The sequence below is a fragment of the Cavia porcellus genome, unplaced genomic scaffold (assembly GCF_034190915.1).
Source record: "Cavia porcellus strain 051 isolate PalLab524CR breed Dunkin Hartley unplaced genomic scaffold, mCavPor4.1 scaffold_9, whole genome shotgun sequence".
NCBI classification, from domain to species: Eukaryota; Metazoa; Chordata; class Mammalia; order Rodentia; family Caviidae; genus Cavia; species Cavia porcellus.
This window is the reverse complement of record NW_026947492.1, coordinates 63,162,429-63,181,755: the sequence shown is the minus strand read 5'-3', so window position 1 is coordinate 63,181,755 and position 19,327 is coordinate 63,162,429. Positions and strand designations below refer to the sequence as shown.

General features: G+C 39.7%; 1 protein-coding gene across 1 annotated transcript in view; it reads left to right on the top strand.

The window, feature by feature from the left end:
• Positions 1-40: 40 nt before the first annotated feature.
• Positions 41-19,327, top strand: part of Rnf121 (ring finger protein 121) — an 80,870-nt gene continuing 61,583 nt past the window's right edge. The window contains exon 1 of the mRNA XM_003463378.5: positions 41-159. Within this exon, the coding sequence (XP_003463426.2) occupies positions 97-159 (63 nt within the window). The 5' untranslated portion in view covers positions 41-96. The remainder of the gene's footprint in view (positions 160-19,327) is intronic.

The window sequence follows — 19,327 nt, the reverse complement described above, 5'->3', positions numbered from 1 at the left end:
CTCTGCTGGAGTCCGCCTCACCGATTGGCTAGAAACCCTTGAGCGGCGGAAGCAGCTGGCTAGCGCGGGGACGTGGGGAGGGGGCGAGCCTTGAAGATGGCGGCAGTGGTGGAGGTGGATGTTGGAGGAGGTGCTGCTGCGGAACAGGAGTTAGATGAGGTAAGGAGACTAGGAAAGGGGAGACCCAGCCTGAAAATGAAGCAGGGAAAGTGAGTTATTGGGAAAGGGAGTTATAGGAAAGATGGGAAGCACCTTGATAGGGAAGAAGGAGGTGACTGGGGCGCGGGTCGAAGGACTCCTGACTCGGGGACTTGGTGGCAGTCACTGGAGTAATGTTGCAGTGTTCTCAGGGGTGGGGATGGAGGACAGGGAGGATGCTGCAGAAGTTGGAGTGTTAAAATTTTGAGATATTAGCTGGGGGTCTAGGGTAGGAATTCAGGGCTGTCAGGTAGTTTAAGAGTTGGAGGGGCGTGGACTTCTGCGAGGCAAGGCCGGGTTTTCACTTTGGGAGAGGACTGTAAGCTTGCAGTACAGATCGAGGGTTCAGATTTGGAAAGTGCTAATCTACTAGAATTACAGCTTTGACTTATTTTTACGTAGGAACTATTTTATTGTTTAACCTCGCATTTTAGGACTTGGTACAATAATATATATTCAGTAAAGTTTTGGTCAACTAAAGAACGAATGACTTATTGTATACCGGAAATCATGTAATCACTCATTTAACAAATATTAAATATCATCTTTTCATTGGGTCCTGGGCTAGATGCTAAGGACAGAAGAGATCTCCTTGTTGAGACCACGGTATAGTGTGTGACAGACAAGATGACTAGTTACAGTACCAGGGTAGAATGGTGGCACTAAAAATTTGGATTAGGGAAGTCATCCTAGACTTGTTGAATCTAAAAGGATAAATGATAGATTATTTTTTATTTATACATTTACTTTTTATTTTGACACAGGGCCTCACTAATTGTCCCAGGCAGGACTTGAACTTGAGGTCCATCTGCTTCCACTCTGCCCAGCTTGTTAGTCATAAGCTACTGTTTCTCTGTCTCTCCATCTGTGTCTGTGTCTGGCTGTGCCTGAGTCTGTGTCTGTGTCTATCTGCTGTCATTTTTTATTTCCTTGAAAAGTGAACTTTGAAAGTGTTCTAATAGCATTTACCTGTTTAATAGGCATTTCACGACTGGTATATTGAATTACCAGTGGTTTTTGAAGGACTGCTGGGAAGAAGGAGCCACTGAATTTGAAAAGAGGGCTGAGAGGCAGTGAGAAAAGATGAGAAAGAAAAGGGGAAAAGATTCTGAGGCCTAAGGGACCATGAGAATTAGAGTTGCTTGTGGTCTTTAAGTCGACAGCATGTGGGTAAAGACTGTATGGAGGGATTGGAAGATGATTGACAGGGGTGGAACCAGTGCAACCTCTGAGAGGTCAGAATCTTAGAGGCACCTGTTTGGTGTTTGGTGGCAGAAAGAGTTGGGAGAATTGATGATGAAACTTGGAGAAAGAAGATGAACTGGGAAACAAAGACTATTATTTGGTAGTGGGTTAGCTTGGTTGGTTTGAATGTTTGGGATCATCAGAGTGAAGGGAGAGGACTGAGAAACTGACAGGTGGTTGAAGCACAGGGGAATTTAGCACTGTATCTCCCAGTTACTAGAGACTAGAGGTGTTTGGGTATTGGTTGGTGAGGTGGGGTGGTTGTGGAAATGACCTCCAGCTTTAAGTTTCTGTTATTACATTTGGCTGTGGTTCAATAAGATTTTTATGGTTGTTTTTGAGTACCAGAAATCAAACTTAGGACCTCATGCAGCCAGGTGCTGCTCCACTGAGCTAAATCCCTGGCCCCAATCAGATATTTTGAAAGCACCTTGAAAAGAATAAATGCTGTGTTGAAGTTATTATTTATGGTTTGTTAGTTGTGGGGTTTCTTTTAGATGATAACGTTTGTCTCTTTCAAAGAGAGATTTAGTTACATATATCAGGGTTCACTGCGATAAAGAACAAAAGTTTTGAAGGAGAAAAAGGAAAATTTTTATCTAAGACATTTTTGATTTTTGCTTCTTAGTTTTTTTAATGTATTGTTTTAAAGACTTAAGAGTATATTTTCCTGAGTGTGCTATCTAGAGGTCAACTTTATATGAAACAGCTGGCATTCATCTAGATATCTTATTTTATTCTTTGAGAAAGAATATAATCTATTGTCTGGAAATTCTGTAGGAACTCGTTCTGTCCTTCTTTCTGTGTATTTAAGAAAGTAACTCTGGGAAGCAGAAACAGTTATCCCCTTTAGTCTGAAAGAATGGAAGTCTGCAGATCCTTAAGTTGTGTGTGCAAGTTCCCCCTAATGTTTCCCTACGTATTTCTATTTACTCTTTTGTAGTGAAAGAGAAGGCAAAAATCAGTCATTTAATATGGAATTAAGGGGATCTATTGTGTGTCATGTATTGTGAATTCAAAGATGAGCAACATAGGATCGTTCCGGGTTTGTAATCCAGTGAGCATAAGCTTGAGACATTCCTAGGTAAATGGATGCACCTCAAGACCATATGCTTAAGTGAAATAAATAGGACACACTTGTGTGAATACCACATTGTTTCTCTGATATGAGAAACTAAAAGTGTATGTATAATAGGTATTATGAAATAGAAAGAAAATGTTCAAGTGAAGAGGGGAGCAGGATGGGAGGGGGAGGAAGAAAGAAAAGAAAAGTTAAAACAAAAATTAAGGAAAAAATGGAAACAAAGGTTTGGTAAATGGAGAGGAAAAGGGGTTGAAGGGAGGGTAGGGGAATGGTCAAATAAAAAGAATCAAGTTATATCATGTGCAGGTAAATAGTCTCTGATGAATGTGATAGTCTCTGATGAATGTGATTATTATGTATATCTAAAAATGTACCAATAAAATTGAAGAAAAAAAAAAGATAAGGTGGGCTTGAGCTGAAAAATTAAAGATGAAGTCTACAAAAATGCAGTGATTTGCATGTGACATCCCAGTTGCCTCGGTGTTGCACTTTCTGCTTGATTGATAGACCCTACTGTGGAGCCTAGGTTATGAGTAGTGAGTAGCCTAGCTATATGGGGTTGGTGTACTTTTTACCTGCTTTGAAAAGAATGCACAGTACTGTAATGTGTTCTTCAGCATACTATACTTGTATTTTCCAAAATCAGATGTTACTGTGAAACAGTCTGAGGGGAATCCATTTTTCTTTCCTTTTAGGGAGGCTGGTTTCATTGTCACTTTCTTAAGAGATAATTTACGCATTGCTAGTAGCTTCTACTTTGGAGAGGTGACTAGAAAAAAGGGTTTAGGAAAGAGCTGCTGTATAAAATGCTGCTTGGCTTGGTAATGCATTCCTGTAATCCTAGCTCTGTGGCACTGAGGCAGAAGGGTGCTAAGTTTGAGCCCAGTCTGGGCAGTGTGGGCAATGTGGTGACTTAATGAGACCCTATCACAAAAAGCAAAAAAAGAAACAAAGGAACTGGTTGCGAAGGCCCTGGGTTTGATTCCCCGTGAAAGAGAATGAGAGAGAGATTGAGTCCTGCCATAAACAAGAGATACAGCAACTGTATGAGTTAGATGGTGTTGACTCCGTCTGGTACCCGAGGAAGCTGAAGCTAGTAAAGTTAAAACAACTTGCTCAGGATTTTACATTTGTGAGGAAGGTAGCACGGATTCAGACCCAGTTGTGCGGGTGTTGTGCTGAAACCCTTGTTTCCATTTCTAACTCCACTATTTGTGCTGTAGGGTTAGGTAATTTAAAATTGTATGCTCTTGATTATCTCATGTAAACACTGGTACAGTATATTTAATTGAGATTGAGGATGTTTGAACCTTGAATTTTTTTTGTTTGTTTTTTTGAGACAAGCCTTGTCTGTTGTAGTTCAGGCTGGCCTTGGACTCTCTTTGTAGCCCACCCTTGTCCCAAACTCACAATGAGTCTCCTGCCTCAGTCTCCTGAGTGCTAGGATTACAAGCTTGTACCATCCTGCCTGTCCTCAAGAACCTCAAATTCTTGAGGTTCTCTTTACTACTCCCTAATTATAGTTGAAGAACTGAGATTCCTAGGATTCTGAGATGTGTAAGGGTCTGCAAACTACTAAGAGGTGTCCACATTTCCAGATTCTAAGGTGTTGGTCACCCCTCAGTTTAAAAATCCACACTGTAGACTCATTTTACCAGTGTAAACTGCCCTTTATGTGTAAAGTCCTCTTTCCAAAACATGAAGTGGCACTTACTCCTGAAGCATCAAAATGGAGGCTGCAGCACAGGTGCCATAGGTTCACTACCATTGCTGTAGGTCATTTGAAGCCACAGTTGGAAACCTAAAGAACTAAGTAGGTTGATAACAGACACCTATAATCCCATCTACAGGGAAGGCTGAGGCAGGAAGAGCACAAGCTTGAGCCTAGCTGGGGTGACTTAGACCCTGGCTCAAAATAAAATTTGTAAAAGGGTAGAGGTAGAGCACTCGTGGGGCACACACAAGGACCCATATGGGTTCCATCCCCAGCACTGCAGACAAACAAACAAAACAAGCCCCCTGATCAAGTAACTCTGCTTTCGTTTCTTCAGTGCCCTCTGTTCTTCCCCTACCAAACATTATTGTAATTGTCTGTCTTTTTCACTGGCCAGTGGTGAATCTGTGGCACACAAGTTATTGTGTTTTTCTCTCAAGGCAAAGGATGTAAATGTAATTTTTTTTTTTGTAAACCTCCATATTCAGATTTATTACAGCACTGGTTGTTTGCGATAAATGGGTTTGGGTTGTGGTTTGGTACTTGGTCTCTAAAAGGTTCACCATTACTCTGGACTCATCTTCATGAGAGACCAAAGTTGAAGTCTATCTTGCTCATTGTTGTATTCTCTTATTCAAAATGTACATGTGCTAGGCTATGCATAGGCTAGGTAATTACTGTCTTTAACTAATAACAGCAGCTTTAATTCAGTGAATGTTTATGGTACATTGACTCATGCTTGATGGTATATGCTTTTTAGTGAATGTTTATAGCATCTCTGTGATAACTGAACTGTTGGTCTAAATCATGTTTCAGGCTCTTTTTTTTTTTTTTTTTTTTAGAGCTAGTTTGTTTTCTTCTTTTTTTTTTATTTAAGAGGAAAAAGAGAAAAACACAAAACAAAACAAAGCGTTGTAAGGGTACATGTAATACAGAACTACAAAAAAAAAATAACAGTAAGAAATCACCTGTTAGTAGATTACATATTATCATCTTGAAAATAGTTGCTCAAATCACAGTATCAAAGAATACAAGGTGGACATTCAAACAGGGAGACTGCAAACCCATACTCCCATGTTTCAGGCTCTTAATCGCAGTCTTTGTTGGTGCTTTCTGGTTTTTGTAGAAAAAACCTTCCCTTTCCAAACCCTTCTTGTTTTTTAGAGTTCTAGCCTAGGCTCATTTAGTTTCTCAACCTTTCTGTTATCTACACCTTTAGCTTTTCCCCCTGCCTTTTATGTTTTTCTCCGTGAAGGTTTGTTCCTTTATCAATTTCTTCATCAAACAGCTGCAGCAGTGGTCTACCTCAGTAGTAGAATGTTTGCCTACTATATATAAGGGTTTGATTCCCAGCAAAGCACAAACAAACACAAAAAAAAACCTTTCTGAGGCACCTTCTCCTCTTGTACCAGACATTGTGCTATGCCTAATACCAAGATGGATAAAATATAATGCCACTCAAGGAGTTCGTAGATAAAGACTGACACATAAGCACAAAAACATCTTACAAGAGCTATGATAGTGCAGTAGGTACATTGAATACATCAAGGAGGAAATGACAGCGAAACTGACATTGCCTTTCCAGACAGGTTGGTTAAACTCCTAGCAGACGAACTACGGAAGTTCCCATCCATTGCTGCTTCAAAAGCAGTAAGCACAGGTTGGGGTTTTTTTTTGTGTTTTTTTGTCTTTTGTTTTTTCCCTCTTGTGAGTCTCTCCCTGTAGACATTTGATATGTATGCCTTGTTTCCAGGGATTTTCTTCCTTAGGGATTCTTGGTTCAAGCCAGGATCTTATTGAGGGATTGAGGCATGTGTTGTGAAGCTGCATCTTGGCTATGTGACTATCTTTGGGCTTTCTTTTACATTTGTAAAATGATTTAGTAGCATAGTGTAGTAAAAGGAAAAAGCAAGCACTATGGTAGTAAACAGTAGACCCAGATCCTAAAGTAGGAATAGCAGATGTGTTTTATCCCAGAGACAACTGACATAGATACAGATGCCAAAAGGCTGTGTTGAGGAGGATTCTGAGGTCAGGGCACAGCACAACAGAGTGGTAAGGGAGAGTGCTGCAAGGAAAATTAACACAGAGTGCTTACTGTATGTCCGATGTTTTATGCACATCGCACAATAGTATTATAGGTACTATTTTTTTTTTTTTTTTTTGGTACCAGGAATCAAACTCATGATTATGCGCTTGGCAGGCAGGTGCTTGTGCTGCTGAGCTAAATTGTTGGCCCTATTGTAGGTACTACTATTGTTATCCCATCTTACAGATGTGGAAACAGAGATACAGAAAACTTAAGCAACTTGTGCAGCATCATACAATCAGATAGGTGACCAATCTGAGGTTCAAATCCAAGAGCAAGACCATTTCTTTACTGTCCATCCAAGAGCAACTTCGCTTTTAGCTGCTGTGGGCTGTAGGAACACTGTCTATTTCCTATGTTGTTCTACACTAGAAATTACTTGTAGAGGTATGGGATTTTGTTTACAGAGTTGATTTTGATATAAGTGAAATATAACTTTCAACCTGGTAGATGTCATATGTGCTGAGTTCATGGCCTTAAAACATTGAGAAATAAAGTCACAAACCAAAGGAGGAAGTTAAAGAGTTTTATTGGAAATAAGGGTAAAAAGGATGGCTCCTGGATTTTCAGGAGGGGTCCCAAATGGGTGGCCACCAGTGCCCTTTGTCAGGGGTAGTTTATATACAGCACAGTCACAACATGGGTACAGTTAACCTATAAGATACAAATATAGCTTCTTAGCCAATACGGCCCTAATAGGGAAATGAGTCACATAGAAGGAAGAGTATACAGAAAAAAAGAAAGGCAGTTTTGTGGAGGGGGCATCCAGATGCCCTAGTCACCCACCTGGGGCTCTGATGTCTATCTGGACTTACTGGACCACGTGGTGCAGGGAGGCCTGGCCATTGTGCTTCTGTCTTGTGCCATCCTTTTTTTTTTTTTTTTTTTTTAATAAGTTATTTGAGACAGGATCTCACTGTGTAACCCAGGCTAGTCTTAAACTTATATAGTTCAGACTGACCTGGAACTTGTGGCAGCCACCCAAGTAGGATTATAGATGTGTACCACTGCACCTCCCATTGTGCCATCTTAATGTCTTTATTTTTTTGTGTAGATACCCTTAGGCCCCAATCTCTCTGACATATCCATCTAACTGCATTAACTTCCATCTAACTTAGATCTTTATAATAATTTGACTAAGGTAATACTGTTTGTTTCTCCCACCAGTGTGTATTCTCCCTAAAAGTCCTATTTTTTTTTTTTTTTTTTTTTATCTTTTCGAGACAGAGTTTCACTATGCAGTTCAGGCTGGCCTTGAACTCATTGTATAGCCAAGGCTGGCCTCAAACTCTTAGCAGTCCTCCTGCTTCTGCCTCTGGGAAGTGCTGGGATTACAGGTGTGCGCCATCACACCTGGCCCTAGTCCTATTCATTCTTATATCTCTGGTGCCTGGCATAGATTATGACTCAATAAATGTATGACTATATGAATTCAGGGGAGATTTCAACCATCTCTCTAGTTCATTGATAAATTTATAAACTAGATGAATTTAGAGGGCGTTCACAACTTTAAAGTCCTGGATCTCTAAGTTTTACTTTGCCTTGTGTTTCCTGCAGCTTCCTGTTAGGTATTCAATAAATATTGATCCATGAACAACTGAAGAAGTGAAGGTGTAATTATTCTTAGTAATCTTTGTTAATAATATTGGAGCAAAAGATGGAAAAATGGTATTGGAGTAGACAAAGAGGCTTATGTGCAACCTTCAATTCTGTAACTTTTGACTTAGGAATACAGAGCACTTACCCTGACAGATTCCTATCTTGTTTACAGTAATGACACTCCATGCCCAGCTCACTTTTGGTTTTTGCGAGTCAGAGGATTTTGTTTACAGAGTTGATTTTGATATGGGAGAAATATAACTCCCGACCTCGTAGGTGTCATATGTGCTGAGTTCCTGGTCTTACAACATTGAGGAATGAAGTTATGATCTAAAGGAGAAAGTTAAAGAGTTTTATTGGAAATAGGGTAAGAAGATTAACTTTATGGCTTAATATGACTCATCCATTTCCAGGAGGTATTTAAGGTGTCAGCTGGTCAGTAAAGGAGGCTATGAGAGGGGGAGGGAAAGGTGAAGAGGAAGGATTAACTCCTCAACTGCAGGAACTGCCTTTGTGGTCTTTGTGCATTCTCAGTGCGTGGCACATAGCAGGTATCCACATACTTAATGGATAAGCAAAACACTTGTAGGTGTGGCGTCTGCTCAGGATTGAAGAATGAACTACTTTGCCAAGGTTAACTGACACATTTAGTATCTGTACTAGGGATCAGATGGTAGCCTCGCCAGTATTTTCTATAAACTGCTTATGAAGTATTTCCATTTTTAATTAATGCTGTGTTGTTCCTTATAACTGAATCATGGGCACTGAATCCGAGGACTGACTTTCTGCTCCCACTGTACCCTGCAGAGATTTCTATCAGCACTTACCATGTTTCACTTCCCCCATTAGGGAGAGAACTCTTTAAGGGACCAGAACAATATCATTTTTCATCTTTTGTGTTCCCAGCACCTAATCTTGCATAGTGACTAATACAGAGTAGGTACTGAAATGCTTATTGAACCTAAACTTTCAATCTAGTCCATCCATTCTAATTGGAACTGTCTAGTGGTCACTTACTGTGTTTAAATTCTTCTAATGACAGGTTATTTTTTCCATGGTCAGCCTACTCCCTCTTTGAAAACCGCTGCTGCATTATTTCTTCAGATTTGGTTGGAATTGTGATTTATGTATAACTTCAATTTTTTAGTCCTCAGCACATCTTTTTCTAGATTCTGCTTCTTGCCATTTCTGACTTTTGGAGGCACTAGCTGTGCCAAAGAATGCTTCAAGAAAATGTTGAGGTGGCACAGCTGAAGCTAAAAGCTTATTCCATGGAAGCCATTCTTTTTATTTCTTTGTGTTTTCCCTTCTTGAAATCATTTATTATCTGTGTTCCTCCAAGGAAAATCTGTAGGTAAACATAAACTCATTACTTTCCTCTAAAGTGCAGTCTCCCAGGGGGATGCCTGGTCATGGCTGTGGGGCTTTTGGCTGTGGGCATCTAGGAAGATACTGGAGAAAGGGTAGGCAGAGGGCATAAGTATTGCCTAAGTCTTCATTTATTCTGTCCTGTTTTCCCCAGTTGGTATTAGCAATAACTGAATGCATTCTGTTACTTAAAGCCTCATGTGACATTTTATTCCCCATTGCCTTGTGTCTTAACTCTTCTGACCTTGTCATTTAATGACCTGGAAAAAAAAATGGTGTTTTCTCCTGCTATTCTTATGATAATAATAGTAGGTAACTTTTTTTAGTGCATAATAGGTGCCAGGTATCCTGCCAAACATTCTATATGCATTAACTTTTAAAATTTTACTTTATACAGTTACTATCATTATTTTCCAGCTGAGAAAAACTGACTCAGGGAAGTAATTTATTTAAGGTTACATGGCCCATAAGCAGAGCTAAGATTTAAAACTGGCAGTGTAAGTCTCTGATCTCTATTGCTGGCGTCAACTATAGCATGGATTCACTATTCTCTAAATCTACCATCTCTCTATGTATGTATATTGTGTGTTTAATTATGTCAAATACTTTATTTGCTCTTGGAGAATTACGAATGGATAAAGTGACTATCTCTGTTCCAGGAGTTTATAGTCTAATGGGGAGAGGAATCCATTAAGTGATGCGGTTGATGTTGAATGCTGAGCTGAAAAAGTTAGATAATCTTTATGTATTCCTTCAGTCTTCAATTAATGAGTGCTTGTGTATGCCAGTTACTATACTGGAGACACAATATGAAGACACTAACCCTGCTTTCAGAGATCTTACTAGTCTTGCAGGGCAAAACAAACATGGGGAAAATATGTATATTGTAAATGTGTGTTTAGTGTGGTGACACAGAAGAGGAAATGATTGGCTTAGCTTGGGAAATTGTTAAACACTTACCTGAGAAGATGCTTGATTTGGTTACTGAGGATGAAAGATAGTCAAAGTTTGTGAAGTTTGAAAGAGTGGCCCAGAAAAAATGAAAGATATATATAGACTTAGAGGCATGCAGCAGCATACAGTATTTTGAAGTATAGGTTAAATGTAGTGAGGTAGAAATGAGTGATGAGATTGGAGAGGCCTCTTGAATACTATGCTAAGAAGCTAGGGCTTTAGGAAGCCACCATTTTTGGGCAGAGGGGTAGCGTGTCCCGATTGATGTCTCAGAAAGTTCACATCTGGTAGAAATGTGGAAGTTATTTTTGGAGGGATCAAGTTGGCAAAAGAAGAAATCAGTTAGGAGACACTGCAGAGACCTGAGCTTGTGCAAAAGCATGAGGATATGGAAAAGTGAGCAGGTACAGAAATAGTAAGCAGCAGTGCCTCTATTTGTTTTGCCCTTTTCTAACTCTTGCCTAATTCACTCACTCATTCAGAAAGCATTTATCATGGTGTATTTTGTTTGTACTGTTTAGTCATCTTGTTCTTCTTCAAATACAGAAACTTCTTGACTTATGATGATTTCATGTCCCATTGAAAATTGAAAATGTATTTCATGCTGGACATAGTGGTGCATGCCTGTAATCCCAGCACTCAGGAGACTGAGGCAGGAGGATTGCCATGAGTTTGAGGCCAACTTGAACTATATATATAAGACCTTGTCTCAAAAAGCTAAAAAAAAAAAGCGAAAGTGGGGAGGTCTCATATGCTTACCTTATAGCTTAGTGATGCACTATACTATATTGGTTATTTGCCCTGGTGATCATGTGGATGAGTAGGAGCTAAATGGAGCTGGGGTTGCTATCATTGCCCAATATTACAAGAGACTATCATATTGCTAACCTAGGAAAATATCAGCATTCAAAATTTGAAGTACTGCATGCAAATGGCTTTCAAGCAATCATAAAGTCAAAAGTTATAACTTGAACCATTATAAGTTAGGACTGTCTCCACTGTGGAAATCAGTGTGGAGATTCCTCAAAAAACTAAAACTAGAGGTTCCATTCAACCCAGCAATCCCTTTCTTGGTATCTCCCTGAAAAATTAAAAGCATCACACCATAGCAGTATATTCACACTCATGTTTTTAGTGACACTAAATTTTTGTAATAAGCCAAAGTTTGTAAAGTTTTGTAATAAGCCAAGTCTTGGAAACAACCCAAATGCCCATCAGTCAATGAACAGATGAAGATGTAGTTTTTTTTATACAATGGAGTACTACTCAGCCACAAAAAAGAATGGATTTGAGACATTTTTAGGATTTACCTTCAGACCATACTCAGGTGAAATAAATCAGAAACACATGTATAAACACCAGATTATTTCTCTAATGTGAGAAATCAAAATGTAAATAAGTATAATAGATACCGTGAAATAATTAAAAAAAATTCAGAGGTCAGGGGAGCTAGGGAGGAGGGAGAGGGAAAGGTAGGAAGTGAAAAGAAACAACTGAGAAAAGATGGAAATTATGGAGGCTGGGGATTTAACTCAGCGGCATAAGCGCCTGCCTTGCAAGTGCGTGGTTGTGAGTTCGATCCCTGGTACCGATTAAAAAAAAAAAAAAGGAAAAAAAAAAGATGGAAGTTATATCAGTGCTTTTGTAAATGGGGTGGGGAAGAGGAAAAAATGAAACAAGGACTGTCTGTATTTGTCCCCACCCCTTGTTTTTTGAGACAGTCTGGCTTGTGTAACCAGGCTGGCCTCAGATTTTTGAATATCCTCCTGCCCCAGCCTTCTGAGTGCTTGTGTTACAGATTAGTCCACCACACTTAAGATTGGCTCTACTTCTGACAATCCTATGTCTCAAGCATTTTGTAGGTAATTCAGTAATGAACAAGACAACCAAAGTTCTTGTTCTTGTGGAGTGTGCTTGGTGATGGGAAAATGCAGATAAACAAGGTTAATTCCAGATGGTAATAAGTGCTTTAAGAACAGTAAAGCATGCCAGGCATGGTGGCACACACTTGTAATCCTAGCAATGGAGAAGCTAAGGAAGGAGGATCACTGTGAGTTTGAGGCCACCCTGGGCTACAAAGTGAGTTTAAGGCCAGAACGAACTACGTAGTGAAACCCTTACTTCAAAAAGACAGACAAAAGTAAAAAGAAAAAAAAAAAATAAGAATAGAGCGATGTGACAAAGATGCCCAGAGGAAGAAAGCTACTTCAAGTAGGGTGATTATGGAAAATCTGTGAGAAGGTAATAGTATTTGATGCCAGTGATTGTACTCATGACCCTGTGCTTGCCAGGGCAAGCACTTATACCACTGAGCTAAATCCTAGGCCAGGTACAGTATTTGAAGCAAGACTTGAATGATGAAAAATTAGCAACCCTTTTCCTGCCTCCCATACTGGTTATTGAACCCAAAGAGTGCCGAGCTCTTTTCCCTGCCTTTTAAAAATTATGATTCAAGATATCATTAAGTTGTCCAGGTTGGCTCAAACTTGCTATCCTCCTGCCTCAGCCTTCTATGTAGCTGTGATTACAAATGTGTGCCACCATGACCAGCTGCAATTTAGTAATTCATATGAAAGTAGATGTGTTTCAGGTGGAGGAATAGGCAAGAAAAAATAGGAGGGAATGAGGTACTTCTGTTATGAGACCAAAGAAGGCCAATGTGAGTGGATGGTAGTTAGCAAGAAAAATGTTTTTATATGAGATCAGGGATCTGTCTGGGCCAAATTTGTAAGACTTTTCTTTTTTCTTTTTGATTACTGGGGATTGAACCCAAGGCCTTGTCACAGAGCTACATTCCCAGCCTTTAAAACATTTTTTAACTTTTTGAGACAGAGTCTCACTAAGTTACTGAGTAGCCCAGACTTAGCTTGAATTTGAGATCATCCTGCCTAAGTTTCCCATAGTGTGGGGATTATAGGAATTGCTGTATCTGGCTTATAAGGCTTTATGGATGCTGCTAAGCATGTTGCATTTTGCTGAGAGTACAATGAGAAAACTGGGTGATTTAAAAAAATAGGAGTAAGGCGGTGCTGTTTGCATCTTTAAGCAGATCTTTCTTCTTTGAAGGGAATGGCTTATGGCAGTCACTCAAAGAGAGTGTTTAGGAGGCTACTGCAGTGATCTGGATGACAGAAGATGGTGTATTCTTAGTCTACCAGGCTGCTATAACAAAACATCTTAGACATAAATGTATTTCTCACAGTTCTGGAGGCCAGAAGTACAAAATCAAGGTGCCAGGAGATCTGGTGTCTGGTAAGGGCCTGCTTCAAAGAAGACACCATATTTCTATGTGCAGGGGAAAGGGCAAGCAGTTTCCCTCTGTAATAAGGCACTAATCTCATGAGTGGTCCAGTTGTGGGGCTTGATCACTCCTGAAGCCCCAGCTCTTAAAATGATTGCCCTGAGTTTAGATTCAACATATAAAGCATAAACACTCAGAACACTCAGGGTAGCGCAGGTGATAGACCCAGTGAATGAATGTAGAATATGAAGTTCAGGCTGCAGGACTTGCTGGTGGATTGAATATGTGATATAAGCAATAAGTGTGACTTTCACTGGCTTGAGATTTTTGGTTTGCTTTTTCTTTGGCATGTGTTGAGTAAATGGCGGCACTATGTTAATTAGACAGTTGGAAATAGAAATTTTGAAGTCAGAGAAGAGATCTATCTAGATATTGATCTGGGACTCTGAAGATTTGGCTTATTCTAGTTACCATGGCATTGTTACGGAAATAAGGAAGGCAGTGCCGTCAGCTTTAAAATAATAATGAAGTTACTTATTATGCCAGTTTCATGTGTATGCCTTATACTTTCAGGATGCTCATAGTCTAGTGAAGAAGTCAGTCAAATAAACAGATGTAATGACTACTATCATGGGGAAGAAGTGCTCTCTGGAAACAGCAAATGGCAGGCAAGGAATCAGGAAGGGCTCCATAGAAGAAGTAGCACTTTAGATGACTGAGAGTATTAGAAATCAGGCATCTGAAGAAGAAAGGGGAAGACCCTTTAGGTGGAAAGAGCAATATGCACAAGGTAGAAGTTGAGACAACAGAGAATGCCACCTTTGACTTGTGTGCAGTTTAGTATTTCTAGAGCAGAAGGTGGGGGTCAAAAGTATGGAGACCAAAAAGGAAGACAGCTTTGGTATCATGCAAGGCCTTATGATGCTGTGCTGAGGAGTTTGGATTTACCTTTATTTATTTACTGTTTTGAGGCAGGGTCTCCTTATGTAGATAGCTGGCCTGGAACTCTGGGAATAAGCAATCCTCCTACCACAGCCTCCTGAGTAGCTTGTATTACCACTGTGCTTGGCTAGGAGTTTAGAGTTTTATGATGATTAGCTATGGAAGAACTTAGGTAAGTGACATGTGTCAATTTTATTTATTTTATTTTTTGAGACAGGATCACACTATGCAGTTTAGGCTGCCCTTGAACTCATCTCTTTCCTGCTGCCTTAGCCTCCCTAGTGCTAGGATTACAGTAATGTACCACCACTGCACATGGTTTACATTTGCATTTATAAAGCATACTCTGTGTCTGAGATGGAGAAGGTATTAAGAGGGTGCAGAAATGTTATCTTAATTCAGAGAAGGGTTTCTAGATTTGTCTGATCCTAAAGTGCATACAGGGCCAGGCTTGAAGTGCATACCTGTGCTCCCAGCACTCAGGAGGCTGAAGGAAGAGGATCATTTTGAGTTCCCAGCCAGTACTACATAGTGAGACCCCCCAAAAACAAAAGTGTGTGTAGTTTTGTAATAGTGTTCATATTACAGGGAGCATATGTTATGTCTGAAAGGAGTAAGATCAGAGGAACATAAAACTGTAAGCCTTTTGGCTTACTGGTGTTAATCATGAATTTGTATGGTCACAAGACTTCACTATTGCCTGCTAAAGAGTTTTTATACCAGTCTTTCTCTTTCTCTCTCTCTCTCTTTTTTTTGAGGTAGAGTATCTTTATTCAGATCAGGCTGACCTTGAACTCACTTTTTAGGCCAGGGCTGGCCTGAAACTTACAGCAGTCCTGCCTCAGCCTCCTGAGTGGTTGAATTACAAGGTGTATGCCATCATACCTGGCTTATCAAATGATTTTTGAACTTGAGTGAAACAGTGACTGGCAAGAGGAGCATGAAGTTCAAAGGCCTGGGTTAACTTTATAGTTTAAGTAATAGGAAGAGATAGTAGATACTTCCTGCTGCACTGTCATAGACTTTCTGGTATCAACAACTACGAACTTAAGATTCTCCTTCTCTCCAAAGTTTCCTTCAGTTCTAGCTCTATGCTGTGGTCTTTCACCCTAAGTATATACTGAAGAGAAATACACATACTATTTATACAAAAACTTATGGGTAAGTATTTATAATGACATTATTTATAGTAGTAAGAGTAGAAACAATTCCAAATATCTGTCAGCTGATGAATGGGAAAATAAAATGTGATATAGCACCATAATGGAACATTACTTAGTAAGAAAAGGAGCTGCAGTATTGATACATGCTGTAATTTGAATGATTCATGGAAAACGTTATACTAAGTAAAAAAGATAGTCACAAAAACCCCCACATGTTTTATGAATTCACTATACAAAAGGTCTCCAAAAGGCAAGTCTGTAGAGTAGCACTTGGTGGAGCCTGGGGTACAGATGCAGCATTAGCAGGTGAACAGGTTTCTTTTAAGTGATGGAAATGGTTTAAAATCAGATGGCTGGAGCTGGGGATGCAGCTCAGTGGCACAGCACCTGCCTGGCAAGTGTGAGGTCCTGAGTTTGAGCCTTGGTACCAAAAAAAAAATTTTTTTTTTAAAGAATGAGATAGTTGCACAACTCTGTGAAAATGCTAGCTATCACTGAATTTCCCATTTAAAGTGGGTGATACCCTCTCAGTAAATTTTTTTTGTACTGGGGATCTAACTCAGGACTATACATTTGCAAGGCAGGCGCTTATGCTGCTAGGCTAAATCTCCAGCCCCTCAATAAAATTTTTAAAAATTTCATTACTGTGCCTTAATAAAATTTTAGCTCCTTGAGGATGAGAGTTGTTATTTTTTGTTATTGTATTCCTAGTCTAGAGCTTAACATATCATTTAACAGTTGTTGAGTAGATGTGTGAATGAATAAAATTGGAGAATGTCTCGCAAAGGAGGTGATATCTGAGCTGCATTTTAAAGGGAATGTGGGAGTGAGCTACAGAGTGTATGTGAGTTGAGAATTCTAGGAAGACGGCAGCAGCCATGCACTGAAGCATGAAGGAGAAGGACGTGTTAGAATGGCAGGTGGCTGAGTATGTCTAGAGGAGCCATTTGGTGGGTAGCGGTAAACAAGGTGGCTCGTGGACCAGAGTGTGAGCTACCTTGTGTGTCATACTAAGGAATCTGGACCTTAATTCACAAACAATAGAAAGTTGTGGAAGTTTACCAGAGTAGGAGGATGATGTGGTCAGAGTGATCTGACTGTTGTAGCAGCGCTCATATTTTGGCAAGATTAAAGTCAGAGAAATAATTTTGGAGGCCACTACTGTAGCCTAACAGAGCAAGGGGTAAAGTCTGAACTAAGGCATGATGGCAGAGGAAATACAAGGGAGGATTGCAAGTCCAAGGCCAACCTGAGCTGCGTAGCAAGACTTTCAAAAAACAAAAACAGAAATTCAAGGGAGATTTCATAGGTGGGTAGATATGGTCAGCATTATGAACAGTCCAGACTGTAAAGGCTTTAAGAGTTGATGGAAGATAGTTCAATTCTTGAAGAGTTTCTGGAGGTGACATCTCAGTTGAATCTTCAAGGATGGGTAGGGAAGTTTGGGGTATTATGGAATCTGGGGTGCATATAGGAAGAAGTAAGAGAAGATGTCTAGGGTCAGGGAAGGAGCCAGGCTGAAACTAGCTGTTTGATAGAGCAGGAGTTGACCCAAAGAAGCATACTTACATGCCCTCAGAATTGAAAAGTTTAATTTAAAACGCTTTCTGGTCCAGCTGGCCTTGAAGATGTGCTCTTTGGCAGTGGTTGGAGGGGTAAGGGTGAAGTGAAGGCAGGTAGCAGCAGCAATAATTGTGACAGCCAGCATCTCCTTTCATTTTTTTGCTCAAAGTGTGCTGCCCATGTGAATGTCCAATATCCCCGGTGGGCTTATGACCTTATAGGCCTAAAAAGTGAGGTAGTTCCACTTTGATTTATTAGCTTCCAATTCATGCATAGCTAAGGAGTTGGGGAGGAATGTGAATGAGAGGAGAATGGACAAATCTAGGTAGCTAGTGAACCTTTGGACTTCACTTGTTATCCTAATCACTCAGCAGACCATGGTATCTGTACCCTACCACATAGAGAGACCCAGCCTGGTTGTCATTGAATTCACAGGTTCAGGAGCTAGCTAATCTCTCCCTTCTCTGAGTTTACACAGCATTTTCTTTGTATGTCAGCATTTATCCTTATCATCATGTTTAATTGTTGGTCCCCTGTTCCCCTACCTCCCAGACTGACTATGTCAAGGGCAGAGGTTGAGCTTGTTTATCTCTAATGTGAGAGGATGAAGTCTCTAGTTGTGTGGCTGATTATTTTTTAATGTGGAAGGGTCAGCTGATTATGTCTGGAATTGCCCTGCTGAATTGTCCTGCTGAAGAGGTGGGGAGTAGGGTTCCAGAGTTTAGGGGCCTTTTCGGTTCCACTTAAGACCAGGATGGGAGGCATACTCTGAGTGATGGGTACTCCTGTTGTATGAATATTACTTGGTAAATTTTTATTGATTTAATTTAGTAGCATCCAATTTCCTTCATCCCTCTAAAGGCATTTTGGTTTTATTTCTGTGATAATCAAGAAAAGTATGGCAGTTTTGAGGGCCAAAGTACTATAGTTGAGTCCAAAGGATAGATTTGGTGTGAAATATAATATTTTAGCTTAAGGGAATTTGAAAGTCATATAAGCTAATCATCTTATTTTATAGAGGGGGAAACTGAGCCATAGGGAGACATACCCAGTTACAATAAGTCAAGAGCTATGCCAAATTAGAACCTAGTTGTTTTTCTCTGTATAGTTGTTCCCCTGAGGCCATTTCTTGGGGTAAAAAATAAAAGTGATATAAAACTCAGGGAAATAAGATATATCACATGGTATCACCATCCCTCTCACTCAGAATGTTCTCCTGGTGCTGGCAAGCTTAAAAGAAAGCAAAGTGTCTTTATGTAGCAACAATATTGCCTCCTTTCTCACTTTTTCTTTCCTCAGTCTGCTTTACTTTTGTTCATAACACTTTTGTAAGAAATTATGTCATATATATGTTTACTTACATATTTACTACCCTTCTTTGCATTAGAAGGTAAATTTTATAATGGAAAAAAACTTGTATATCATATAATCTAATTAATGAATAATTACCTTCAAGATGCCAAGCACACAATTTCTTTGTCTTTGACAGTTGTAGGTCAGTGACATGCTTGCCTTTTGTTTGGGTTGATCTATGTATCTAACCCTTCTTGAACACAGAATATACACTATTAGTCAAATGGCTGTCAATTGATTATATTGGTTATGTAAGTACTGTATGGTTGAGGTTACAATTTTTGGTGGAATTAGGTAGTTTGCAGTTTAGGTACCTAACCTTCATTGTTCTCTACTATGCCTATCTGATCACGCACAAACTCTGAAAAACAGCAGAGCAATGTGACTTGGCAGCTAAAGCCAGCACACCTAAATCAATAACTAGGAAGACAGCGGGACCCAGAGCTGACTTACAAGTTAGTTACAGTAAAGTGTAATGCCTGGACACTTTCAAAAATATCTTAATTTCTTTTAAAAGAAAAGGATGATATAATCTGGATTGGATTATACATCTTTATACCAGTATAGTCATGAAACAAAAACAAAACAAATTTTTTTTAAATGAAGGAAGGGGTCTACAAAAGCAAAAGTACCAGGATCCATGAAAATCATCACATTGCTCTGATAGGACCTTGGGACAGTCATCTTTGCTGTCTCAGACCCTAAATTGTGACACACATTTCTCTCAAGTTTTGTAGCCCCTTCCCTAATATTTCTTTTTCAGTCACCATGCTGTTTGATGTGTCATTTCTCTGCTTTATAGTTTATTTGTGCG